The sequence below is a fragment of the Papio anubis genome, chromosome 8, assembly GCF_008728515.1.
Source record: "Papio anubis isolate 15944 chromosome 8, Panubis1.0, whole genome shotgun sequence".
Taxonomy (NCBI): Eukaryota; Metazoa; Chordata; class Mammalia; order Primates; family Cercopithecidae; genus Papio; species Papio anubis.
Genome location: NC_044983.1, coordinates 1,364,788 through 1,392,599, shown reverse-complemented (window position 1 = coordinate 1,392,599; position 27,812 = coordinate 1,364,788). Strand labels below are relative to the sequence as shown.

Genomic DNA, 27,812 nt, shown 5'->3' with positions numbered 1-27,812 from the left:
GGTCCTGCCGATAGAAAAGGCCCTCCTGAGGAAGACTCGGACCCACCTCCCCGACTCCCTACTCGCCCCCAAAAGGTTTGGCCCAAACCAGAGAGCGGTCCCTAATACAGCTCATTCTATGGTCCCCACAGGCGCTCCAAACACAGGCCTGCAGTATCCCTTCACTTTTCTGTGGAATTCCATCCTGAACTGGGGTAGCGATGCTTACAAGGATCTCACGAAAACAGAGATGAGCGAATTTACAGATGCAGGGCCTTCTAATGAAAGGGGTGGAAACAGTGGCTGCTTAATATGGCATTGAAAAGGCAAGAATCAAGACAGGGAAGACAAGGACATACGTTCCAAGAGAAATAATCAGAACCTATGCACGTGTGTGCTCTGCCACTGTGTCTTCTAATCATAAACCTGGCCACTGTCATAAGCAGCAGGGAGAAGAAATCTCTAAAAAGAAGGACAATAATTTTGTAGCCTTTTTTTTTTTTTTTTTTAAAAAAAAACAAACCAGATAACCTTACATGTAATTTATATTTTTATCTAACCATTTACCTTTCAATTACGTGCTCGAAGTTTTTAGAATTGATTTGGAGTTGAAAACATTTCCTTTTAAACAAAACTAATTTTTTGGTATCATAAACAGTTCAATTTTTTATATACCATTCTAAGATGGTGATATAAATTTGCTGAGAAAAATATGGTAAAAATTGTCATTGAGAACAGCTACTTTTACTTCAAACACAATAACACGTGAAGATGCATGAGACGCATCACAAGAAAAGCACTCTGGGTAACAAGCAGCATTCTCCTTTCCTGGGCTAAATGCGAGGTCCTGTTTATCATACTTGTGTTTTATTAACTACAGCCTTCAACAGAGCAGGATCAACCTGTCGGCTATACGGAAAGTGTCTGGGTTTCACCCGTCATTGGCTGTATCATTAAAGAATGTGGGTATGGGGTTAGAGCGAACATCACACTCTCGGATGATGTTCCTAGAACAGCACAATAATTTTCAGCCATGTTCTCCAATGGATGTTTACTCTTTTCTTAAAATTATATTTTAAATATGACGAAATGGTCACACGTGAGCTCCATGGTATGTATCTGCTAGAAGTGGCTGAAATAAGCTAGCTCGAGTAACTAACACAAGTATCATAAACAGTTTTATTTTTCTTGACATGTACAATACATAAACATGGCTTATCTTCTGCGTTTCATGGTAGAATGTCACCTGCATGAGAACTGAGTATATTGCACTTGATTATGTAACACGGACAGGTAACATTCCATCAGGTCTAGCAGCAGGTATCCGTTCTACCATTAAATCATCTTCTTTGGAACATGGCGGACCGAGCAGGGCGTGTCCACATTCACCACGTCGAGTCACCAACCCCTGTGCAATGTAGTGGTAGGTTGATCTGCTCACCTAGGGATGGTTTAGGCCAAGACTTTTGGGGATTGAAAAATAATGAGTCTACACAACATAAGAAATCAACCTACATCCAGTGAACATTTTAAGCAGGGATCATAGAATCTGGGATCTGAGACGAATAATTATTGTCTACTTTAACAGTTTGTTTTTATACATGTTTGTATCTGCTCAAGGAAATGAGTGAAACATATCAGCTGCCAGTAGATAGACCAACGTGAGGAGGTGGCGGGCCTGTATCCACATTACATTTCCTTTCACTCGGAGTGCACACTGACTTTGCTTTTCTGTGGTTATTTCTAAACAGCAGAGTTCATCTGAAATCATACAGCATTTTTAAAGTCTAAAATGCCAATACTCGCAAATACATTTGTTTTAACATAATAGAGTGGATATAGGAAGAAGCATCATTACTGTACACTACTCAAAATTTAGGTAGAAAAATGCTTTGAACACCCTGGGGAAATAGGATTCATTTATAGAAGAATATTTCAGGGATTTTTTTTTTTTTTTTGCATTTTTCAAGGAGATACATTCGTACTGATTTTTGCTTCCAAATATATTTTAAGGCTGTTTGGTAAAATATATACCAGATATGAGGCTCAATTTACAGGGTTTTGTTGTTACAGGGAATTCTTAACTACTCAGCTTTAAAAAAGTAAAACTTCGAAGCTAAACATGCTTTAGTATCAGCTCTGCTCCCAATGGTCCCATGCTCCGTGGGATGTGGCGAATGAGGCAGGGAGACCCCGCGGCTCTGGAGGGCGTTCTGCCGGACAGCTGCGCCTCGAACGCCCTGCCAGCCACGGGCTGCAGAGGGGCCGGGGACGCTGTAAAGTGCAAATCAAGGTGAAGAAACAAAGTGCTACGGGGTCGTCCTCAAAAGCGGTTCTGCCTGTGGCTAAGTACATGGTACTCCTTAAGCCAGGAAGGAAGACCAGGTACTGGGGTGGAAACATCTTACATCGCAGTCCTGCTTTTACTCTGAGTAATAACGAGGACTCTGAAAACGGAACCCAGTGGGAAAATCTGATAGGCTTTTCCTTCGAAGACTGGTCTGAACTGGGAAACAAGTTGTGTTGGGACAACGGTTGTGGCAGCTGAATTTAATGATACACACGGAGAGCCTATTAGTCGTTCCTACTTTCCTCTGGCACCGACCACAGAGTCATGAACACTAATTTTTTTTTTTTTTTTGAATTCCACAGCTGGAAATCACGATATGTGACCTCTTTTTCCCTTCAGGTCTAACACAGGCAAGGAATATATTCTTGACTTAAGCAATACTGCATAGGACAAAATAATTCTGGAAAAATACAAATGTAAACTACATTTCTTCTTTACCATTTAAACTGAGATATACTTACCACTCACATTCATATTTCTGAAACTTTTTACATCACAATTGTCATTTTAAACAAGCAAACTTTTTGTGTTTTTTTTTTCGTGGTTTTTTTTTTAAGGATACCCTGGAAAGTCAGCTGATAGAACAATTTGAGAATATATATACATACATTAAAAAAATCACATGTAGCGTAAATGGTGAAACTTAAAGAAAATACTGGGTGTCGTATTTTAAGTTACAAAGAAATAAAAAATACAATAACTATTTCATAGAAGTAAGGACATTGTTTCCCCTTTATGCTCCCAGCCCTCCGTAAGACTCTCCTCTCTCTGCCTGTGACTTCCTCGTGGGAACACTCGGCTTATCTTTTCAATGTGTAGATGCTGTGCTGGGTATTTTAGTGGGTTCAGATTTGTCATCCCCTGGGATGCTGGAGAACTGTATGGTGGGGAGTTTGGTGGCTGGAGAGAGAACTTTCCCTCACAGTAAGCTGGACACAAGGAGCCTAATGTTTTCTACCTGTGACAAACAGGAGCAGGAGAGCGGAGCGGGTGGATGGGCTGCCTGCGCTCAGGGAGCAAAAGCTTGGGTGTGCGAGGGGAATGGGCCTTTCTTCCTGCACTTCAGGTTGTAGCACCTTCCACTTGGGTGTCTAATGCCTCTAGGGGGTGGTGAGATGCACCCATTTATAGTTATTTGTTATTCTTACCTCTAATTATCACACAATTTATAAAAATAGAAATAACAAAATGTAAGCTGGGTTCCAGCTCCAGAGGCATTTCTCGCCGTCCTCTGAGAACACGGAGAAGTCAGGTCTCACCACGCCTGTCCCTCAGAGCCGAGTGTGAGCCAGGCCACCAGTTAAAAAAAAAAAAAAAAACAAAAGTCATCCTCGCCACGAGCTCCGTGGACTCTGAGGCCACTGACCGCATTCCACTGTGTTCACGGTACAAGGAGCATAAGAGCAAGGGCGTGTTCAGTGGAAGAAATGAGACAGAAACCACCAGGGAGGCAACAAACTGTACAAGCGTTTTGTGAAAAAGCAGAAACAACCAAGGGGAAGGTGGCCGGCCTCCGTCCTCAGAGCCGGGTCTGGGCCTCGGGGATGTAGATCTCGATGCTGTCCGCGCGCTCGGTGGCAGAATTCTGCCGGAAGGACGCCGCTCGCTTGGCGGCCATGAGTCGTCTCCGGGCTTCCTGACGTTGTCTGTCGGGCAGGTCCAGGGATTTTTCTCTTGTGATGGGAAATTTCCCTTTGGGGGGCTTCTTTGGTATTGGAGGTGGGACCTTTCTTTCTTCCTGAAAAGCATCACAAGTCAACATTGGCAGGTGGTCGGAGGTGGGTCCTTAACAGCTCAGTGGCCCTGGGGTCTGGCCCACACCCTTCCCGACCGCAACCCCCGTGGCAGCATCCTTCATTCCCTTCCCACGTTTCCCCTGGTCCCTGACTCCCAGGCCACAGGCTTGCCTTCTGCACAGTATGTAATTTTAGAAGCTCCCTCACACTCTGAATTCAAAGGAGGCAGAGACGTTGGGGGCAGGGTTCACAAATCAGGAAATACATTCTGCAGATTCGCGCCTTGCGTCTCTGGAGTCACTGAGTTATTCTGACATTGTTGCCTGATTCCTGCACTTCCCGAAGCCCTGTGTCATCTCCTCTGAGCATCGGCCGATACCTGCGTCGCCAAGCTCGGCACTGCGAGGGTTTTGGACACCATCGCTGGACATCCCTATTAAACACTGCAGGGATTTCCGCAGACTCTGGGATTCCAAGTGTGTTCACGAAAGCCATCTTACATGGGTGGGTGTGTGGGGAAACACTGGCCGAATTCTCTTGTTGGCCTCAAATCCCACTGACAGGGATGGTATTTATAAAACCACTATTCACTGGCTTGCTTTGTAAAAAGATGCAAATAAGTATTCCTGACCCTTAGCTCAGATTCTCAGATAAGTCGTGCTAAAATACGTGTATGCCTTTTTAGAAAGATAAATCTCACAATTACGCAACAAATGCAAAGGGTAAAGCTTGCACTTGCCCCCGCAAAACGTCTGTGTCCACAACTGTGCATTCACATCGTTCCTAAAGACAGCGGGACCTGCCCCGTCTCCCCTTCTGGACGGAGCCATGACAGGGACTCTGTAGCCAGCTGTTTCCTTCCCAGGAAAGGGCGCATGGCAGAAGGCGTCAGAACCACTTTCCTAAGTCGGTATCTAATTTTGGGGGAGAAAAGCACGAAAACCCCACTCGTGTCTTTTTCTCTTCAGCCTCTGAAACATTCCACAGGGAGCCCAGAGGTGCTTGGAGATCGGGGAAGACAGGTAGTAGTGTGAGTGCAGAGGAGGCCTGTGGCACGGAGGCTGCTTTGGTGTCTGGAACTTTCTTCCCTCGGCTTATTTTACACGACCTAGGCCGGGAGCAATGACTGTTACCTGACTTCTCGGCATCCATCTAAAACACCGGGGCGATGGGTTCACTGAAACCTTCAGCTACTTTAACAAGTGATTCCTGGTTTCAGCACATGGTAACTGTCCTCATAGTTCAGCGGACGCCAAGAGGAGAGGAAAGAAGAGGGTCCCTTTCCTCCTTTGGTGTCCCCTGAACTGTGAGCCTGTGAGGCACACACATCAGTATTTACTGTGGGGTTCCCCGTTCAAAGGAGTTTGCTCAAGTGGTGTGGCCTTGTAGAGTGTCTCAGCAGATGCCGTGCAGGGCCCACCCCAGGAAAATTTTTTTTTTTTTTTTTGAGACGGAGTCTTGCTCTGTCGCCCAGGCTGGAGTGAGTGGCGCGATCTTGGCTCACTGCAAGCTCCGGGCCCCTGGCTCCTCACGACCTCCTGCCTCAGCCTCCCGAGTAGCTGGGACCACACCTCACCTGGCTAGCTTTTGTATTTTTAGTAGAGACGGGGTTTCACCGTGTTAGCCAGGATGGTCTCTGATCTCCTGACTTGATCCGCCAGTCTCACCCCAGGGAATTTTAAGATGCCATGTTCAGGAGGGGCAGGGCCGCCTCTTCAGGCGTGGAGCCTCTGCTCACTTTCTGGACTGGTGTGCTCTGCTCTCAGCAAGAAACCATTTTTCTTTTTTTTTTTTTGAGATGGAGTTTCACTTTGTCACCCAGGCTGAGTGCAGTGGCGCACTCTCGGCTCACTGCAAGCTCTGCCTGCCGGGTTCCCGCCATTCTCCTGCCTCAACCTCCTGAGTAGCTGGGACTACAGGCGCCCGCCATCACAACCGGCTAACTTTTTTTGTATTTTTAGTAGAGACAGGGTTTCACTGTGTTAGCCGGGATGGTCGCCATCTCCTGACCTCATGATCCGCCCGCCTCGGCCTTCCAAAGTGCTGGGATTACAGGCGTGAGCCACCGTGCCCTGCTAACTTTCTGTATTTTTAGTAGAGATGGGGTTTCACCATGTGAGCCAGGATGGTCTCCATCTCCTTACCTTGTGATCCACCCAGCCTCCCGAAGACATTTCCATTTTGAGAATCATACTCTATGTGCAGCTTGGGTAGATGAGCTCACATTCACTCTCAATGACCAAAGAATGGAAACTAGATGGAACCATCTCATGCACCTGGGCTAACTTCAGTACGTTCCATTCGAACAGCCTTCTTACTCAACATCACTGATCATTTCCTTCACCTCAGATCCAAACCGTGGCTTACTTGGACCTGCCTAGTCCCACGTGTGGCTTATGTGGACCTGCCCCACATGTGGCTTAAGTGGACCTGTCCCACGTGTGGCTCATGTGCATCTGTCCCATGCGTGGCTTACACAGACCCTGTGTGCTCCCACCCTGCTCCCTGTCATCTGGGATGAGAGGGAATCTGGATCGATGGCATCTGGCCCGGAACTCCTCTAGCAGCCAGGACACCTTCTGGGAGGAGCTGATGAGGACGATCAGCCTTGGCTCTCGTTCTAATGACCCAGGTGTGCAAACACCACTTCCCCCAAAGGATGCTGACTTGATTTTCTTTATCATTTTAATTGATAACATTTGTCTAGAAAAATCCAATGATGGTTCCTCAGGACGTCTCTAAAACGTGTGAGGAAATCAGTGTCTGCTGCTGACTCAGAACCATGTACTAGTTCTTCTGATGACAGCATCATGGAAGAAGTGAAATGCCGGGGTTCAGATTTAATGGGAAATTTCAGCCTATTTTAAGGGCTGAGGCTGATGGATCTACAGGAAGATTAATTCATCAAACTGTTCGATAAGGTATGAAATATTGCCTTGCCTATTGTGGCTGTACTAGAAGGTATATTGACTAGGAGACAGTCCATAAGCAGGGCTAAAACTTCCCCTGTGGGAAACCAGCTTCATATTTACACGATCAGAACAGGTTTGATGAATATAATTCAGAGGTGAGACGCCTGTCCGGAATGAGGCTGCAGATTTTCCTGTCATCTTGGCTAGTGTCTCTCTGAAAGGCTTATATAGAAGAGACAGAGCAGGGAAGGCCCTATGATTTACCACCCATGCCCAAGGCTTCAATTCCGCCCCATTTTGGGCACATGCCGCACACATGCACACATACATAGAGGGAAACGTGCTCCTGTGCTGCCAGCAAAAGACTGAGAACCCCATTGTCATGCGGTACCTGCAGCAGGTCGTTACTGCAGTGGCAAAGGGGGTTTGCGGGGAGCTGGCCCTGCACAGACGCCCTTACCTTTCTTTCTGGGGACTCCATCATCTTCCAGTCATTGAGCCGAAGTCGCTGCAGCTCGTCGAACTTCATGCTGACGTCCTCAATGGAGAGCTGCAGCATGTCCCAGTAGCCGGCCAGGTCCTGTGACGTCGGCCTCGGCATGGCGCTGGGGTCCTGGGGATACACACAGGGTGTTCAGAGCCAGGAGAGTCTCCCGCAGGCGCAGGGCTGGGGAGGCTGCTCCTCCCCACGCGCGCCGTTCAAGAGGCGGATTAGGGAGAAGCGTGGCTAATTCCACCCTGAGGCAAATATTTGGGAAGGCCTGCCATGCTTCCATGACAGTTTACTTTAGCACAAGTATTTGCTGATGGCTTAAAAACACGTAGCACAGCTGTTCATTGTCCCATGTTGAAAATGCTGGGGATGGGGAACATGGGAGAGTTTCTAAATGCTCCACAGCTCATAAAAGCAGTAGGACCGTGTGTTTTTGCTCACCTGTGGATGATTCGGAAAGGACAGGGCTCTGTGAGCCTGCTGTGGTATTGGCCTGGTGGTGGCAGTGGGGAACCAGCTTGGAGCCCGTTCTATACCTGCTTGTTCTCTGACGGCTCTTAGCGCTCGTTCTTACGGGATGACACCTTACAAATGTAACGTGCCAAGGAACAGGACGCTCTCACCAACCGGTGCCCACACTTAGGAGGCACAGGTGATGCTGCTGGGCTGCAGCCCTGGCCAAGTGGGACCCAGAGATGTGCTTGGTTTCTCTGCACAGTGCCTGATAGATACATGATTTCCACCAGCTGCCTACATTTACGTATTTATTTTTGAGACAGGGTGTTGCTGTGTTGCCCAGGCTGGAGCGCAGGTGTGATCATGGCTCACTGCAGCCTTGACCTCCTGGGCTCAAGAGATCCTGCCTGCTCAGCCTCCCAAGGAGCTGGGACCACAGGCATAGGTCACGACACCCAGCTAATTTCTTTAATTTTGTAGCAATGGGGTCTGGCTATGTTGCCCAGGGTGGTCTCGAACTCCTGACCTCAGGTGATCCGCCCGCCTCAGCCTCCCAAAGTGCTGGGATGCAGGCATGAGCCACCGCGCCTGGCTTGCTCCCTACATTGAAATCCGAATGACTTTTCCAGGCATGGTTCCCTTGATTCAGTGGGGGTTCAGCAGAGTCAGAGGAGTTTCTGGTGGGTCGACATTCAACTGGATTTGCTTCCGGTTTCAGCAGTGCACACTCGGCACGCTCAGTGAAGAGCACGCTGAACGGACAGCTCTGCGATTCCTCATCCAGAGCCAGGACCTGGGGTCCCCAGCTCCCCTCTGCTCGGCTGAGCCCGTTCTTCTCTGCAGCCACACGAGGGCAGCCTTGGCCGCTCAGAGCCCCACCAGGCCATTGAGGCGTCCCCCCAGGAGCATGGGGAGGGCGGCACTGGCCGCCGGCCGGGAGCCCGAACTCAGCCTCTGTGGGTGGGGACAACCAAAGTGCCTGGCAAGGAGGCCACGTTCTGCACCGAAGTCAGTTGAGGGACGCCAGGAGCTGCAGCCTCAGGGCAGGCCCAGCCGGGTGAGCAGCAGCAGGGAGGCTGCTCAGGGGCTGTAGGGGTGGTGCCTGCCTGGCTTCCAGAAGTCTTCGCCAACCTAACAATGTCCCCTTTCTGGAGGGCTGGGCATGGCTGTGCCCCCTCTTTCTGGAGGGCTGGGCATGGCTGTGCCCCCTCTTTCTGGAGGGCTGGGCATGGCTCTGCCTGATGGTGTGGGGGGAAGCGGAGTGGCTTCTCCTCCCTCGCCCGCAGCTGAGTGGTCCTGGTCACATCTCCCAGGGGACGCAGGAGGAACATGGCCGGCCACTGTGGCGGAGGCTGCCCTGGTCTGAGAGCAGGCATCGCCTTCCCATGCCCCTCTCCTCGGCAACAACATGCCCGTCCTTTGGGCTCACCCAGACCACACTGGGGCCGGACGGGCACAGCCTGGCATGATCAGGATTTGGCTTTGTCTTCTGTTCTCTTTTGGTGGGGGAGGCGGTTGCACCTGAATCCACTGGACATTCAGAGACGATAAGGTGTTTATAATAAAAAAGTCAATGGTTGTGCCATGCCATTCCCTTTACACCAGCAAAGTCATGCAGGGCCTCGTTCCTGTGAAATTGCCACTGTTTTAAATTCACACAGACCTGTGGCTCTGGCATCTGGTCCATTGGATAGGAACTTCGGTGCCCCGTGTGGCCTGGGGCAGCTCTCTGTGCGCTGGCACCTGCTCAGACGCACACACCTCTGGGGTTGGATGGAGTTAAAATTCAGAGGCAGGCTCAGTGGGTCTGAATGAGACTGAGTTTGTAACAACCTTTCTGGGGATGCCAAACTGCTGGTCCCACAAGCACAGCAATCAGGCCGCACGCTTTGAGGGAAAGTTCTTTCCGGTATTATGTGCCTTCTGGTTGCGTCACAAGCCACCTGTACAACCTGACCCTGAGAGGCTCCGCTCCCTGTGGTCCGTCCTGAGAGACTCCCCTCCCTGTGGTCCATCCTGAGAGGCTCCGCTCCCTGTGGTCCGTCCTCAATCTCGGGGTGGGGTTCTGACATTTTCTAGGGTCACTCTTTGACTTAAAGCTTAGTTACCCACCAACAACTTCTAGCAGACAGTGGTGCTACTTCGTGCTGTGGACCATTTGGCTTTGATGAGCAAAGCATGTCTTACCATGTCAGCACTCCTCTCATGCCAGGCCTGTCTCAGGCACCACCCCCTCCCCACACCACTCTTCCCCAGCAAACGTGTCACAGTGTTTTTGTACTAATCCTGAATAGAAGTCGAAAGAAAAGGATGTAGCCAAGCCAGCTATTTCAAAACTCAAAAGGCATAACAAATATTAGAATGAACAATTTTAAGCCAAATATTAGCTATTTCTGGCAGAGCAGAAAGGAACATGTAGCAAGCCTGAATATGCACCTTGGGCTGTGTGTGGGAAGCTTTGGACGAGCGTTCCTAAAGACAGTGCCTGCCTAGGCTCGCCCAAGTCTGCATAATATTATACAGAGTTCATCAGTGGTCCGAACGAATTCCTTTAAAGGTAACAATTAAATAGATACTACAGAGGAGGCAAGGACGTTCACAGGTGACACGACAGCTCAGTGTTTACACAGCAGCTTCTTTCAAGGCACTCTAAACCTTTCTGTTTCCCCCTTTTAAATGATGATTATAACTTTGTCAGAGTGATGTGTTGATAACTCTTTAAATTTGCTGTGAACTTCAATGGGGTTGATTGGAAAGTGTTAGAGAAGGCACACTTTTTAATGATCCTAATGAAAAGACATGAGATGGCAACTCTGGCTTGCTTGTGCATCCTTTGATATGTAAGAATATTATTATGTCTCCTTGCATGTGAAAAAGCCAGGGAAAACATAATCAAAACACCTGGCACCATTGCTATGCGAGGCCTAGAGAAGACCTATTTGCATTTGACTGAAAATGTTTGGTCTGAAAAAAAATCGATGTGTATATTATAAAACAACGTATTAAGTAGCATAAATATTATTTAGCTATTTCTCAAAATAGTGAATACTTTAGTCAGCTAAGGAAAAGTATACGTGTATGTGTGTAGGCAAATATATAGTATATATAAAATATGTTAACATATATATGTAAACTTACATATATAGTGTATATAAAGTGTATATGTATGTGTGTAGGCAAATATATAATATATATAAAATATATTACCAAGTAAATTTACATATGTTTTATGTATACTATATATTTGCCTATGCACATACTATGTGTATTTTATATATACTATATATTTGTATATATAAAATATATAGTTAATATGTTATATATTATATGTTAATGTTTAACATGTATATATAAGGATACATAAGTAAACCTTCATATACATGTTAATATTTATGTTTATATATCACTACACCTATATATGTTTATATAGGTATATATAAAAACATATAGATGCATACATGATTATAATGTATAAATCTAATATATATGAGATGTATATATGAGCTTTTCTGCTCTGCCAGAAATAGCAAATACATATTTATATATTAACATGTGTATATATATTTATATATAAGCACATATAAGCATATATTAACATGTATATATCTAAGTATATGTAAATATATATGTGGTTTTTCTTTCTCTTTGTCAGGAATAACCAAGTTTAACATCAACTGTATTAATGCCTCTAGTTCATGGTGTATTTGTTTCACTACCGACTATAAAATACAAAGGATAAATTATTTGCAAAATATCCTCTTAATCTCTTAATTGTAATTGTTTACGTGTTTTTATTTCCAGGCACCTCAGATCATTTTCTTCATTTGTGACATTAGCCATAATAGAAATTTCTGTTATTTCTCCTCTTCTAAGATGCTCTGGTGGGACACCCAGTTGCAAAGACACAGCGTTGCCCCGTGCTGCTGTAGCCCCCCTCTTCCTGCCCCCACTTCCCCTTGCAGCCTCCCTACCTCGGTACCACGTTTAAACCAGGGCTGTATATGCCTCCCTGCCTTGGTACTGTGTTTAAACCACGCCCGTATCAGCCTCCCTGCCTCGGTATCGTGTTTAAACCAGGGCTGTATGGTCTCTGTCCCCAGGGCCATATCAGCCTTCCTGCCTCAGTACCACGTTTAAACCAGGGCCGTATCAGCCTCCCTGCCTCGGTACCACGTTTAAACCAGGGCCTATCGTCTCTGTCCCCAGGGCAGGAAGTCTCTTCTGTGTAATGCATGTGATATTCTACATACCGATAGGAACTCTTTGACAAGGAAGAAAACAGTGAGGATCTAGGGAACGACGCCCATTAACTTGGTTACAGGGTTCCCTGAGGACCCACTTACCATATTCTGTTGGCAAAGCCAATAAAACTGCTGGAATTTCTGGGACATGAGAAGCTGGGCACTCCCAACGGCACTCCTGATTTTCCCGAGAACTGTTTAGAACAAAAACAAAAAACAACAGCTTCAAAACTGGGTCGATTAAACAAAAGCAGGAACATCACACCAAGGGAGCGGGTCCCGCTGGAGAGGAAACTCCGAGGACTTCATCGTGCCGAGTGCGTTGGCCGGTGAGTCGGGCCTCCGCCTGCTCCGTCTCCAGCTCACGAAGGAAATCCAGAGATGACCAGATGTCACCGCGGGGACATTCTCCTTGGGTATTGGGAGAAACTTAGTTTAAAAGGCGGCCTATATATACCTCAGGGAGTTTTCCTTATTTTGGCATCGAGATTATTTCAGTGCTGCTGTTTGGATGAGCTGGAAGACACAAGAACGCGTGTGAGTAAAAGCAACCTTGAGTTCTTCCTGTTTTTATGGACTCCGTGACGTGTTCGTGAACTCGGTTAGGTGCGAATTCCTTCATTTTTAGAAAACAAACACATCCATATGTGTTCTCTCATTGGATTTGATTAAATAATTTCTAGTGGACTGTGGGCCGCTATCTCCTGGCAGTGCGGTGAGGTGTGTGTTATGTAGGAAGAGGCTGTGTGGACAGAGGCCGCACAGGAAGGTCGTAGCAGCTAAGACGTGGCTCCTCTCCTGGAGATGGCGAAAGGGTCACGAGTTTCTGAATACGCTCACAGCTACTAAACTCACCAATCCAGGTACCCAGTAAACGTGTAATGCGCACGCTACACTTCTGAAGTGCTGAGTCAGCAGACCACAGTTTAGTGAGGTAGGAAGAATTAATCTACAAATGGTTCCTAATTGCAATGACTTTATTTGGTTAATCAAATAGTAATTTTTTCTTTTTTTTTTTTGAGACAGGGTCTCACTTTATCTCCCAGGCTGGAGTGCAGTGGCGTGACCTTGGCTCACTGCAACCTCCGCCTCCCAGGTTCAAGCAATTTTCTGGCCTCAGCCTCCCCAGCAGCTGGGATTACAGGTGCGCACCACCACGCCTGGCTAATTTTGTATTTTTAGTATAGACAGGGTTTCTCCATGTTGGTCAGGCTGGTCTCGAACTCCCGACCTCAAGTGATCTGCCCATCTCAGCCTCCCAAAGTGCTGGGATTACAGGTGTGAACTGTTGTGCCCAGCCGTAAAATTTTTAAAAAGAATATACTGTATGTGTGTGTGTTTATTTTTATTTATTTATTTTGAGATGGAGTCTCTGTCATCTAGGCTGCAGTGCAGTGGCGTGATCTTGGCTCATTGCAGCCTTCACCTCCCGAATTCAAGCGATTCTCCTGCCTCAGCCTCTGGAGTAGCTGGGATTACAGGCACTTGCCACCAAACCCGGCTAATTTTTGTATTTTTAGTACAGACAGAGTTTCACCATGTTGGCCAGGCAGGTTTTGAATTCCTGACCTCCAGTGATCAGCCTGCCTTGGCCTCCCAAAGTGCTAGAATTACAGGCATGAGCCACCGCACCTGGCTCGTATGTGTGTGTGTTTTAGAGACAGGGTCTTGCTCTGCTACCCAGGCTGGAGTGCAGTGGCAGGTAGCTCACTATACCCTCCAATTCCTGAGCTCAAGCCACCCTTCCATCCTGGCCGCTGAAAGTGCCGGGATTACAGGCGTGAACTACCATGACTGGCCATAATATAATTCTATCAGTGGAAATAATTTAACCAAGAAAAATAGGTGCAGCTACTTTTGCGTTTAGACTAGTCAAAAAAAATACTCTGTTCAAGGAGTCTGTCTCCGAGCTTTCCGAGCTTCCTCATTTTCCTCCTCCCCTGTGTTCACACCCACTCTTGCGTCTGCTGTCAGCCTGGTCCCCACTTTGTAAATAATAGCTTTGGTAGATCCTAGCTCACCATGATCTTCAAAACCACACAGGAATCCACTGGAACCCGTTTCTTACCAGTGCACCCCGGGCCCACGGATCTCCGCTAGGTTTTATTTACTGGAGCAACAATTCAACGTCATTCCATAGAGCGTGCTCAGTACACGTATGTGGCTTTTCTGTACCCAGGTCAGCACTTGGGGCCAGGCTGCTCACCAGGCAGGGGGCAGATGATCTAAGCATCTCCTCGCCTCTCAGTTCACACCAAGTCTCCCCGTCACGGCCTTCAGCACGGGCGCTTCAAGGTGGGGCCGTCCTTCCTGAGCTTGCTCAGGAGGCATCTTCCGCTTCTTCCCGCCAAGCTGATTATTCCACCTGCTCTTTTTATTCTCCCTGGAGATTCTCTGCAGAGCACAAATCACTAACCTACACGACACACCCTAAAACTGAAAGTGCTGCTGGTTTAACTAGCCCAGCCCTTTCTCCTGCTTTCACTGGAAGGAAAAGAGGGCACTTATCCTGGAGATTTGCCCCCTTGAACGCAGAGGCGGGAGATCCATCCCCACTTACATCTGCAGCTTTACGTACTTCGCGAGGGAATACTGATGTGCTCGAGGTTTTGCCTAGAGACGTGCAGGTGCCTGGAGCTCAGGGGACTCTGCAGACCCACCTGTGCCTCGCCTGGGAATCTTGTGCCAGGCATGGCCTGACTCATGGGGTCTGGGTGGGCCAGAGTGTCCGTTTCTTTCGAGCGTTTAGGAGATGCCCCCGCTGGCTCCCAGGGCACACCCGACCGTGGAAGCCTAGACAGCATTTCCAGAAGTCGAAACCGAGGTCCAGGGAAGTGAACTCAACCCCCGTGGAGGTTCTTCCACAACAGCTCTTTCCCCAAACATTCCTTAACAGTCAGTCCCAGAGACAGTTACTGGTGAGATTCGTTCCACACGATCCAGAAACTGGCATCAGAGACCCTGGCATCCTGCCGCCCAAGCTAGGGCGCTGCTTTAGGGAAGAAGAACCACATGTCATGGGCACAAAGGGCCTTCATGTTCATGTAATAAAATGCTATGAGCCAGGCGAAAATGACGTTGCAGAGATAACTTTGATTTGAGAGGGCTTATGACACGCTGTGACCTGGGAGTCGACCACACGCCAGGGTGTGCGGTGCGTCTCTCGTTTTTCAGAACAGGAAGGTCTGGCATTCTGTGCCACATGTTTTGTCCTGGGTGGGATAACGGACTTAAAAACATCCTTTTCTGTCTTGTCTTATTTTTCTAAAGTGAAGATTGTTTTGCTCCCCACAGTTTTATTATGAAGCTTTTCACACATGCAGAAAATGGGGAAGAAAAGTGGAACCCACAGCTCCCTCCCCGTTCTGTGGAGACGGCTGTTAGTGTTGTCCTGTGGTATCTCTTCCTGAGCCCTTTACCTGCGACCACCTTGTAGAACCAGGGCCACTGTCACCCCCGCGAAGGTGACAATAGTTCCTGAATATCATCTAATTCTCCATTGCTTCTAGGGTATGAAAAAGATGAAGAAAGCATAACTTTAATAAAAGCAAATAACTCGGATAACACTTTGGCATCATTTCAGTCTTGAAAAGAAGAAAAGAATGGAAGGTTGTCTGTCAGGCATCTTAACACCGGGGCCTCGTGCTGCTCACAAATCCACTTCAAGACAAGCTGCTCTTCCATGGAGCTGATTTGCCAGCCAGCCTGGGAACAGAGAAGGGAGGGGAGGACTGGAGAAGGAAGGCTGGAGCCCCTGCCCATGTGGCCTAGGATGGAGCTGGCAGGGCTCTGAGTTGGGGTGAGGGGAGTGGAGGGGCCGCTGTGGTCGAGATACAGCTGGAGGCGTTGGGGCTTGAGCGGTTTTTTTTTCTTTTCTTTTTTTTTTTTTTTGAGACAGAGTCTCGCTCTGTCGCCCAGGCTGGAGTGCAGTGGCCAGATCTCAGCTCACTGCAAGCTCCGCCTCCCGGGTTCCTGCCATTCTCCTGCCTCAGCCTCCCGAGTAGCTGGGACTACAGGCGCCCTTGAGCGGTTTCTTGAAAGGGGTGATGGTGAAAGCCCCTCATCCTTCCTCTGCGTGCCGATGCTCCCAAAACGAACGTGTTCTGCAGCCTTGGTATCGCTGATGATGAGGGGAGGAATCATCTTTGCTTTTGAAATGTTGAATTTCTATTTCTTTTGTATTCTAAAACCTGGGTAATTAATGAAGATATTTAAAGGGACTATTTTAAGCAAGTGGTTGCTGCAGAAATATATAGAAGTGGATGAATAGATGAATTTATTTTGCCAACTCTATTCTTCCTCAAACTGTAATTAAAGTCTATCAGTTTTTTAAAATTTGAAGTTTAATCCCCAATTTTCACATTTCTCTTAAAGTGGAATTCAACTCAACTGTTAATACAAAGTACTTCAATTTATACTCTTTAACACAACATGAATATATGGGCAATATCTTGGTATTGATTTAATGTAGTGGAGAGTTATTATAAAGGGAATAAATTGAATATTGCTAGGGAGAGATAATGAATGTCAAAGAGTGTAGCTAATGACATGCCTGCTAATGGCAGGAGAATTTTGCTGTTCAGTGACTGAGAATGATCCTATCTGATACCTATAATGTAAATAGCTTTCTATAATTGCAAAGAAGTTGAAGTGAAAATTCAATTTATTCTCTTCCAGTCTCTACTTTTGCCATAGTTTAGACACTTGCAGGAGCTACACTAAGGACTAATTCTCATCCGAATGCAAATTCACAGAGAACCTGCTAGAACCCTTGCCTTTGATGTACAAAGAAATTTGATTAACATACTTGGCTCTTTTATTTTTTCTATCATTCCAATTCTATCTAAATTTGGTATGAAGTAACATAATTTACACTATTCTGGTGTTCTAATATTTGAGATGGATGTTTATAAAATTTGCAGAGTCTGAAATGATCATTTGAGTATTTGTAACCTCTGATCCCCTGAGATTCCCTTGTGACTAATTTTGTAGTGGGGTCTGCCTAAGTTATGGCTCCCAGAAATCTCCTTTGAAGACGAGCCTCATCATTTTCATGTTTTTGAGCACATCTATTCTGTGTGTTTTTAATGGATGTATCACAGTTGTACATATTTCTGGGGGCACATGTGATATTTGGACACATGTTTACAATGTGCTATGATCAAATCAGGGTGACAGGGACGTGCATCACCTCAAACATTTATGTGTGTGTGTTGGGAACATTACAATTCTTTTAGCTAGTTTGAAATACACAATACATTATTAACCATGTTTTCTTACTGTACTATTGTATACTAGAACTTACTTCTTCCACCTAACTGTATTTTTGTACCCATTAGTATGAATCAACTTCTCTTCCTCCTCCCTCCTGTTCCCTTCCCAGACTCTGGGAATCTACCAGAGTAGATTGGAGAACCATCCACCTTCATGAGCTCTGCTTTTTTTTGTTTTTGTCTTTGGGATAATAGCCATTCTAGCTGGGATGAGGTGATATCTCACTGTGGTTTTGATTTGCATTTTCCTGATGGTTAGTGGTGTCGAATCTTTTATCACATACCTGTTGGCCCCTTGTATGTCTTCTTTTGAGAAATGTCTATTGAGGTCTTTTGCCCATTTTTGAATTGTGTGTGTGTGTGTTTTCTGTTGTTTCAGCTCTCTTACATATTCTGGTTCTTAGTCCCTTGTCAGATGTGCAGTTTGCCGACAGTTTCTCCCATTCTGTGAGTTGTCTTTTTACTTTGCTGACTGTTTACTTCTCCTGTGCCGACAAGCATCCATGCCTTTTTATGGTCTGATTTCCCCATGGCCATTTAGTTGGGTTGTGTGGTGACATCTTCGCAGGTGCTTAGCAGAGGCCTGGTCAGTGGGTTGATTCTCTTAGTCGGATCCACATAATGGACACAGTCCATGGCCTGCATCTCCCAGGAGGTTTGGAAGCAGTGGACATTCCATTACGCTGTGTGATACATTGACCCCTAAGGCTGGTAGCTGCCAACATGTGCACAGGCATCTGCTGTGCTCAGAACATCATCAGTGTTTCTGATTCCTCCATCTTCTCTGTTGGTCTGAGACCGCCTGGGTCAACCATGGACACAGGCGCAGTTTCTCTGTGGCCATGTCCTCCTCGTCCCCTGCACAGAGCATGTGTTCTTCTCGTTCTCAGAGTTGCTCTGGGCTCTTTGTCATCTGCTGACCTCTGTGTGAGTGCCGACTGCTCGGGTGCTTCTTCCCATCCAGACCATTGTGTCTCAGATGGAAGATGGCCTAGGAGACACAACGCCACACATCTGACCGCAGCTCTTGTGTTAATATGACTTGTGGTCATTCTGGCTGTAAAAGGAGACCTTAGTGAGCAAATCCCTATGCGCCTCCCAGCATTAGCGTTTGTCTGGAATGTGGCATCTGACCTGGTGAACACGTAGATGATTTGTTACTTTGGGAGGAGTTGCTTGGGGCAAGGAAGTTTCCGATACCGCTTGAAAGATCCTGTGTGTACATGTGCTCCCTTGGTGAGTTCTTGATGAGAGTTGCATCTCAATGGAATTATTCAATAAAGTCTTAGCTTGGGAAGGATTCCTTTTGTTTTAGCAAATGTGCAAATTTTTCATTTTTCCTTTATGTATTCACCCATTTGGTTTAACATAATTAATACAAAAATCTTAAAACATTAGTAATGATTTACAATGTCTTGAGAGTACTTTTATTAACAAGAGGAGGCCTGCATTAATGTGACTTCATGCAGACCAGCATTTCTTTGGGTTCACAATAGTTTTATTAACCACAGAAGATTGAATGAATCTAGATTCATTCAATCAGTTCAGGGAACTGTGTTATGAAATTATATTTTGGGCAAAAATTACTTCATATAATGGAAATTTCAATATTCAGAGATCAGAGTTTGTCTCATAAGCCATTTAATTTAATCTTTATTTTAAAAAGTGCCATAACCAATAACCCTGTATCTGCTCCTAAAATTAGGACTGGAAATTAAGGTTATCATCTTACCTTTTAAACATTTAGGGAATTATCTGAGCTTGATTAATATTGTGCTAGTTTTATGGACAAAGTACATAGATGAGAGGCATAACAAGTGTTTTGACATCTTTGTCCACAAAAAGATGAAGGTATCTGGGCAATTTAAGAAAAGAAATTAAGAAAATCACAAAAAGTATCAAGTTCATCCATTCTCTGTTCCTTGTGTTCAAAGTTTATAGCAATGCAGTTACATTTTCTGATTAAAAATTAGCTGGGCATAGGGGCGCTCAGCTGTAATCCCAGCTACTCAGGAGGCTGAAGCAGGAGAATTGCTTGAACCCAGGAGGCGGAGGTTGCAGTGAGCCAAGATTGCACCACTGCGCTCCAGCCTGGGCGATGGAGTGAGACTTCATCTTAAAAAAAAAAAAATAGTAGAGCAAAGACAAGCACAATCAGGATCATTTCAGTGGATGTCTATAGAATGCGAAGTGTATAAGCTACTTCCAGCCTCCGAAACTGAGGACGGCTGGGTGATTCTCTGGGATTCTAGATGTTCTGCTTTTAATAAACGTGTGAGCAGGAGTGTGGCATCCTGTTCGCTAAGACGGCCCATCCTCCTGCTTCCCTTTCTTCCTCTCCATTCCTATTTGCATGGCACTCTGTGCCAGGCGATGTGTGAGGCACTATCTGTGGATGATAAATGTTAAATGTGACCACTGCATTGAAGGAGACTAAAATCTCAAATGACAGCAGAGGGTGGAGCTTTAGGGAAGTTTCATCCTTTGAGAAACACCTGTCCCCCAGGGCATGGGGCATGGCCCCCACAGAGAGGGCTCTGAGAGGTCAGGTAGCACAGACCCTCCCTGCAAGCAGGGTGAAGGGCAGTGCTGACGTGAAGATCTTCCTCCAGAGGAAGGAGACAAAGGGGCCTCTGCTCCCCAGTTCTCTGCCTCTGCGTGCTCTTGAATCTCCTTTTCTATCATCCCCATCCACCTCCTTGGCCAAATCCAACCGCGCGTCAAGGCCCAGCACGGTGCCACCTTCTCCGGGAAGCCGTCTCAGAATCTTCCCAGGTGAAAGCGTTGCTGAGACCCCTGAGTTTTTAAGGTACTTTATCTGCACCTCTCTTATGACACTAAACAGTTTCCACTTTCTGTAAATAGTTTTTCCCTGGTCTGTCTGCTCCCACTGTCAGGTGATTGGTTAGGTCCTTTGCCATGTCTTACTCATTGTTGCATCATTTTTGTCTATCGGAGAGTGGCTTGCTCCATCATAAGAAATCAGTAAATATCTGTTGAATGCAGACATCACTGAGCTGAGAGAGTCCAGAGGAGGATCCTGGAGGCTCCAAAAGGTAAAAAACAAAACAAAACAAAAAAACCCTACAACAAAACCAAACATGTGTTTAGGGAAATACAATTTGGAGGCAGCAAAAATTAACTTTTCACCCTACCTTATTGAAGAAAAATAGTTTTTCAGATGCCTAAAAATAAGGTAAGTGAAATTTAAATACTAGGTATCCTGGCTGGGCGTGGTTGGTTCATACCTGTAATCCCAGCACTTTGTAAGGCCAAGGTGGGCAGATCACTTGAGGCCAGGAGTTCAAGACCATCCTGGCCAACATGGTGAAACTCTATCTCTACTAAAAATACAAAATTAGCCAGGTATGGTGGCATGTGCCTGTAATCCTAGCTACTTGGGAGGCTGAGGCAGGAGAATCACTTGAACTCGGGAGGCAGAGGTGGTAGTAAGCCGAGATCATACCATTGCACTCCAGCCTGGGAGAAAGACCAAGACTCCCTTTCAAAAAAAAAAAATTTTTTTTACTATATATCCTAAGATTTTGGAATCTTACTGTTGATCTGGGTCCCTATATGTCATCAAATTCAATTTTGCATGTAGTACTTTTATGGCATAATTTATAGAATTTTCTGGAATGCCTCTAGTGACAGAAAGCCAGGACTTACTGTGACAGGGCCACAGCACTAAAGCCCTTTAATTGTAAGGACTTTCATTCTTGGTTTGAGAAATAATTTGCCTCCTTACAGCTCCCGCCACTTATTTTCCAGTGGCTAATGCGGGAGAACCTTGGCCTCAGCTTCGCGGCTGAGGGACTCTGTGGGCCACGTGTGGGTCACAGCGGTGGAGGGTCAGGGATGGGACACAACCTTGTCTGAAACAGCAGGAGAAAGCAGGGGATGCACATCCAGCGTGGAAGCAGGGAGTGGAGGGGGTGCTTCCTGTAAGGGAACATCTGGACACCTTCTGACCACGGGTTAGAAAGGCGGAGCCTTCAACGTCAGAGGGTTCTGACTCCCAGTTCCGAGTCATTGCTGCTATTCTGTGATTTGGGGCAAGATCTTAATCTCTCGGAGCCCCAGTTTATCTGTAGAATGCTGGCACTAGTACCCGCCTAGTCCGTCGGGATGAGCATCAGTGAGGTCTGCAGTGCATTCAGCCTAGGACCTGACCTATCATATGTGTTCAGGGAGAACTGGTCTAGATATTGTTCATTTTTTTGAGACAGGGTCTTGTTCTGGAGTGGTGGCGGGATCTTGGCCACTGCAACCTCCACTTTTGGGGCTCAGGCAATCAATCCTCCCACCTTAGCCTCCTGAGTAGCTGAGACGACAGGCATGTGCCACCACACCAGGCTACTTTTAAAAATGTTATTTTTTTGGTAGAGACAAGGTTTCACTGTGTTATCCAGGCTGGTCTAAAACTCCTAGGCTCAAGCAGTCCTCCTGCCTCAGACTCCCAAAGTGCTGGGATTATAGGTGTGAGCCACTGCGCCCAGCTGAGGATTCCAATTTTTTTTTTTTTTTTAAACGGAGTCTCGCTCTGTCGCCCAGGCTGGAGTGCAGTGGCAGGATCTCGGCTCACTGCAAGCTCTGCCTCCTGGGTTCACGCCATTGTCCTGCCTCAGCCTCCCGAGTAGCCGGGACTACAGGTGCCTCTATGCCTGGCTAACTTTTTGTATTTTTAGTAGAGACGGGGTTTCACCATGTTAGCCAGGATGGTTTCGATCTCCTGCCTCGTGATCCGTCCGCCTCGGCCTCCCAAAGTGCTGGGATTACAGGCATGAGCCACTGCACCCAGCCGATTCTATTTTTTTTAAAGGTATCTTTTCAAAAATGACAATCCTTGAAGAAACTAAATTGAAAGTACACACTAAAGATGGAAAATGACAGGGAATGTAGTCTCTGTGTTATAAACACAGTAATGGCTAATGTCTCAATGTCTTATACCTTCCAAAGAAGACCAGAACTTTCTGAATGTGTCCTGAATGGGATACACTCAAATGATAATAAGATACAATTTTATAGGCATTTTATGGGCTAAGCCCTGACGAACATGACCTCTTTGTAAACTTTTCCCTCTCTCCTCCTCCTCAAAAGTGTTCTTTTGAGGAACCACATGCTGCAGAAAACACACCTTGATTGAGTGACACGCAGGTCTCACCACCTGCTCTCATCCTGGAAGGAAGGTACCCCAGCCCGACGCTGCCCCTGTCAGCACGCACCAAACCAGAGCTGGCACTTTAACTCGAATTTGGCATCAACTTAGGCAATACAGTTTTTCTGTGTTGTATCTTTGTGCTAAAGATTATAAACCCCTTTTATAATTAAGACAGTTTTGCCAAGTTGAGGCATATACCAACAAGGGGGAAGATGCTGCAGAAAATGAGTGATTTTTAGATGTCAAAATCGTGAGCAGTCACTCTGTTAAATGTACCCTAACCATGAGAAATGCGAACGCCACGGGAACGATCGGAACATGGCTACACTGACTTGTGCCAGCCTCATGCAGCCGTGGGTGCTGCGGGGATGGTGGGGACTGCGGGGACTGGGTCACGTGGAAGGCTTTCCCACAGCAACATCTCCTCCCCAACACTCAGTGTCCAGCATCACCTCCTGTAAAGGATACGTGGAATTTGATGATTAAGAGACAAATGTGGAGGAACACGATTAGTCAATTAAAGGCGATCTCTTTCTTTCTTCCTAGGTTCAGACCTTAAGTTATAACAATAAAAAATCAGCACGCCAACGATGTTCTCTGTAAGTCCCGGTCAATGTAGTTTCACTGTTGTACTTCTATTTCTAGGATTAGTGAATGCCCTGTTACCACAGCCATCTAGAAATGGAATGTCAGGGACAAATTTCCAAGGATCTCAGCTATCCTTTTGAAGTTCAGAATTTATAGTGATCATGTCAATGTACAAATAAATTCGAAGAAAAAGAAAAACACTTTAGAAAGAACATAATTTGTCAAGACATTCAGAAATAGCTTTGTGAAACTGTACTGTGTTCAACATAAGCACTAGTTGTAGGTACTGTGCAATGATGTAATCTATAAACAAAGACAGGTGGTATTAGCTTAGAAGTCAAATACAGCAATTTATAATGGAGCCGCTCTGAACTCTTTTTGAGACAGAGTCTCGCCTATTGCCCAGGCTGGGAGTGCAGCGCCGGATCCTCAGCTCACTGCAAGCCCGGCCCCGGCCTACTACCTCTGCTCTAGCCTCTGAGTGGTGGGACCACGCACCCTCGCCTTCCGGGGCTAGTTTTTTGTATTTTTAGTAGAGACGGGTTTCACTGTGTTAGCTTTCAGGATGATCTTGATCTCCTGACCTTTGATCTGCCCGCCCCGGCCTGGTGCTGGGATTACAGGCCTGAGCCACAGCCACTCGCCCTTTTTGAGACAGTGTCTCACTCTGTTGCCTAGGCTGGAATGCAACGGCACGATCTTTGGCTCACTGCAACTTGGGCTCTCCCAGGTTCAAGTGGGATTCTGCCTCAGCCTCCCAAGTAGCTGGGATTATAGGTGCCCACCACCACCTGGCTAATTTGTATTTTTAGTAGAGACGTGGGTTTACCATGTTGGCCAGGCTGGTCTCTCAATTCTGACCCCAGGTGATTCCCCACCCTGTACCTCCCAAAGTGCTGGGATTACAGGTGTGAGCCACTGCGCCTGGTCTGAACCGTCTTGATGGTAGGTTTCTCTAGACAAATGGGAGGAAGGTGGAGAATAAGGGGCTGTCCCCTTCCACGTGGAGAGGCAGAGGCACAGCTGAGCCCCAAAGGGGCTGGGACAGATCTGCCTGGTGACACCTGGTAGAGGAACGACGTGGCCTTCCCGTCCCACCCAGGTGAGGAGACCTTTGGGTACGTCATCACATCGTTAACTAACTTAATCTTTTACTTACCTTCAACTTTTCTTTGGCATAATGCCAAGGCATTTTCTTGTAAAGCATGAGCTGGTAACAATACTAGAAAATAATACGAATGCTCCCAATGAAGTTTTTGCCAAAATCCAAGAGAACTGCTAGGTGGACTATGAGATCACCTGTGCTCCCAAGAAAACTGTCAGCACAGTTGATCTTCTATTCAACTTACCTGACAAACAGAACACACACTTTTCCACCGATATCTTAGTGACTGCTTCTCTTTTCATGTAATTTATATCTTTTCTTAGCATTGAGGGGGATATACTAGAAAGCACGTTTATTTTCATTCACTTGAATACCAAAGGAAGGAACTTTTCTCCATTAATGCTGTGATGTGCATGTTTGCATGACTGAGAAATGGTGTCTAAGAGGCCCCAGGGAAGCCTGAGCTCTTACTTTCCTCCGAGAGATCGTTCTCCTCCGCCTCTCGCTCCATCTCTTTGCACCAGCCTTCCATCCTCTTCGTCTCCGTGTGCAGCAGCTTCAAAAACCAGGAGCCATCCCTGCGGCACGGAGACACCCTCCCAGTCTCTACTGTGTCGCTGGCGGGCTCCAGCCACGGGTCCGGAGCGGGCAGGGTGGAGGTGTCCACTTGGGTCCGATAGTCTTCTCGATAGCTGAAGAGCCCCTGGGTCCGTACAGTTCTCACCGCGCCATACTGGGTGGGGGTGCTGGGCTCGGAGTGCCGCTGGAAGGATGAGCCGAACTGGAGGCCTTTGTCCTCCATGGTGATGTGGCCTGGGAACCCCTCCAGCTCCAGGTCAGCTTGGACGGCAGCCGTGACGCTGTTAGAACGTTTAAAACGCCCGTGTCTGCAAAAGGAGGGAAGGAAGAGAGAGGGTAGCCTTTCTGAGAGGACTTCGTGCAACAGAATCCTACATGTAGCTTGTCAGGAGCGCACCTGAGCGCAGCAACATAGCAGCTCAAGGGTGGTTGGTGGTGTGTCTGTGAAATATGCTGGTGTTTGTCTATGGAAGAACATGTGGTTTTGCAAATCGTTAAACTTTAACATCTGCCTAAGTCTCAGGCCCTAAAAAACGCCCACTTGGGATTTAAGTTTATTGAATGATACAATGAGAGTTAATGTGTTTCATGAAACCGCTATTAGCAAGTGGCTGCCTCCCTTTCAGAAATATGCTCCAAGCTTATACAGCCGAGGTCGTGGGTTCTTCTATGTAAACAATAGCCACATCATACTGAGTTTTAGTGGCTTCCAAATTGTGTTTCAGGGCCTGAGCCACTTCTGTCTGGATAACTTAATATGTCCCCATTAACCCCTATATGCAAAATAAGGACTCCAAATTCTGACTTTGGTGTTTGAAAAACATTTTCACTGTCTGTATTTTAATGTCATCCTTTTCCACATGGCTGATCACTGAAACAGTCGGCAGGAAGGGGCTTATAGCTGGAGACCAGCATGCTGGGTGAGAACGCTGTGAGCGTGTATGTGCACGTGTGTGTCCTCTGTATCTCTGTGTTTGGGATATGTGTACATATGTGCATCTGTAGTGTGTGCCTGTGTGGTGTGTGTCTCTGTGTCTACATAGCCCCAGCTACTGCAGCCATCCCCGTGGCTCTGCAGGCTGAACCCACAGAAGCACAGAGCTGGTTAGTAACGTTGCCACGTGTTCCCTTTGCGGGAGGGACACTGAGTCACAGAGCAGGATGGAAGGCAGCCTGCCCGGCTCCCCGGTGCAGAAGATGGCCAGGTTCTAGGAAGTCTACTTGGAAACTGGGGAAGCCATGAGCTGGGGTCGGAATCTCTTTGTAATCAAAAATCTCCATAGGGTGGGTGCTAAAATGCTCCCTGATGAGGGAGGCCACCCAACACTGTCCCTATCAGAGGCTGGCTGAGCCCTCACAATGTAATATTCTCATCAAAATTTGTTTTTATGAAATAGAATAAGGCAATACATCACTTCCTTTCAAATATAAACTAAAGTGGTAAATATACCTCAGACAAGGTAATGGACATCTTACCTAAATGGACATCATTTTTACATCATTTAGGTAGTATTTTGAAATTAGAGCAGCTTCCACGTTATCGAGGTCTTGAATGTATGCTATAAACTATCATTTTCAGGAACACCTAGCAGGCGAGGTGTGACTGCATTGGGTGTCCGCCTCAGCCCGTCCTGCTTTTTCTTTTTTAGAGGCAGATCTTGCTCTATTGTCCAGGCTGGAGTCACAGTAAGTGATCTCAGAAATGCTCTTGGCTCTGCACCTCCCGGGTTCCCGCTCCGAGCCTCCTGCCTCAGGCTACCAGTGGCTGGGGACTGCAGCCACCCACGCCTGGCTAGTTTTGGTATTTTTAGTAGAGACAGGTTTCCTGTCATTAGCCCAGGATAGTCTGATCTCCTCCACCTCACTTCAGATCACCCCACCTCGGCCTCCCAAAGTGCTGGGGTTACAAGTAGGCCGTGCGGCCTCAGCCCGTCGCTGGCAGGATGGGGACTCTGACTCGGGCGATCAAGCTGCTCTGCTTACAGGGGTGGGCAATTCTCTGGAAAAAATTACTCACGCCTCTTGCAAAACAAGACGCAGGCAGGTGTTAGCTCATACTTAGGGGCTATCGGTGAAGTAAAGCGTATGTATTTTCGACCCGGCACAGGCATGGTGGGGACTGGCGGGACCTAAGGAGCTTCATGAGCATTTGACCAGGGGAAACCTCCCTCGGGGCGACGTGTAGAAGGGCTGGAATTGCGGCTGTGGCACTGGGTGACGACATGGGCCGACTATAGTAGGACGGGTGCGTTTCCACTGTTCGGCAGAACCTGTTTAAGAACTGAAACATGGGGCTGGGCAAGGGACTGGCCACGGTATTGTTAGCTGATTGCTGCAATTAATTACGCGCATTTTAATTAATGCAGGAAACAAGCGGCCAAATAGAATCCTGAGAGGAGATGCATTCATTTGAATAATTATCGCTCCTACGTCATCATGCATTTTCCTATAACTACCTAGAACTCAGAAGTACTGCACGCTTTGATACTAAATGTGGCACAAATGGCTGCTTAGTTCAGCTCCCAAGGCAAAAGCAGAGTTTTACATTGAACTTTGCATTATGCACAGGACTTGGCTGCCCTCCGCCCTCTGGTGATGAAAGTACGGCATGAACCAAACATGGCCAGCGCTAAATAAACGAATTTAATAGAATTATACTGATGAGCAGCCACAGCGAAGAGACCTGCGGAAGGAATTTCAAGCACTGATTAAAACAGAGGCGGAAACTCTCCGCGCCGACGCCATGGGGCATCCTCGCATCTGCTGAAGGTTGGCCCGTGGGTATCGAATCGAACAATCGCCGCATTTACAGAGATTTTGCTGGCGTGTATTTCGCAAGGGTCTACGACCCGCCGGCGTTTCCAGCAGATCATAACTAGCAAAGTTGTATCCAGGAATTTAGCGTACATGATGCGGTTTCTTTAAAAAACCAAAAAAGA

At 46.8% G+C, this 27,812-nt stretch overlaps 1 protein-coding gene across 1 annotated transcript in view; it reads right to left on the bottom strand.

Annotated features, from left to right (window-relative positions):
- Positions 1-470: 470 nt before the first annotated feature.
- DLGAP2 (DLG associated protein 2) overlaps positions 471-27,812 on the bottom strand; it is a 698,808-nt gene continuing 671,466 nt past the window's right edge. Inside the window, exons 11-15 of the mRNA XM_031669909.1 lie at positions 27,614-27,792; positions 24,766-25,254; positions 12,270-12,361; positions 7,438-7,590; positions 471-4,067 (exon numbers count right to left, since the gene is read on the bottom strand). Coding sequence (XP_031525769.1) covers positions 3,849-4,067; positions 7,438-7,590; positions 12,270-12,361; positions 24,766-25,254; positions 27,614-27,792 — 1,132 coding nt within the window. The 3' untranslated portion in view covers positions 471-3,848. The remainder of the gene's footprint in view (positions 4,068-7,437; positions 7,591-12,269; positions 12,362-24,765; positions 25,255-27,613; positions 27,793-27,812) is intronic.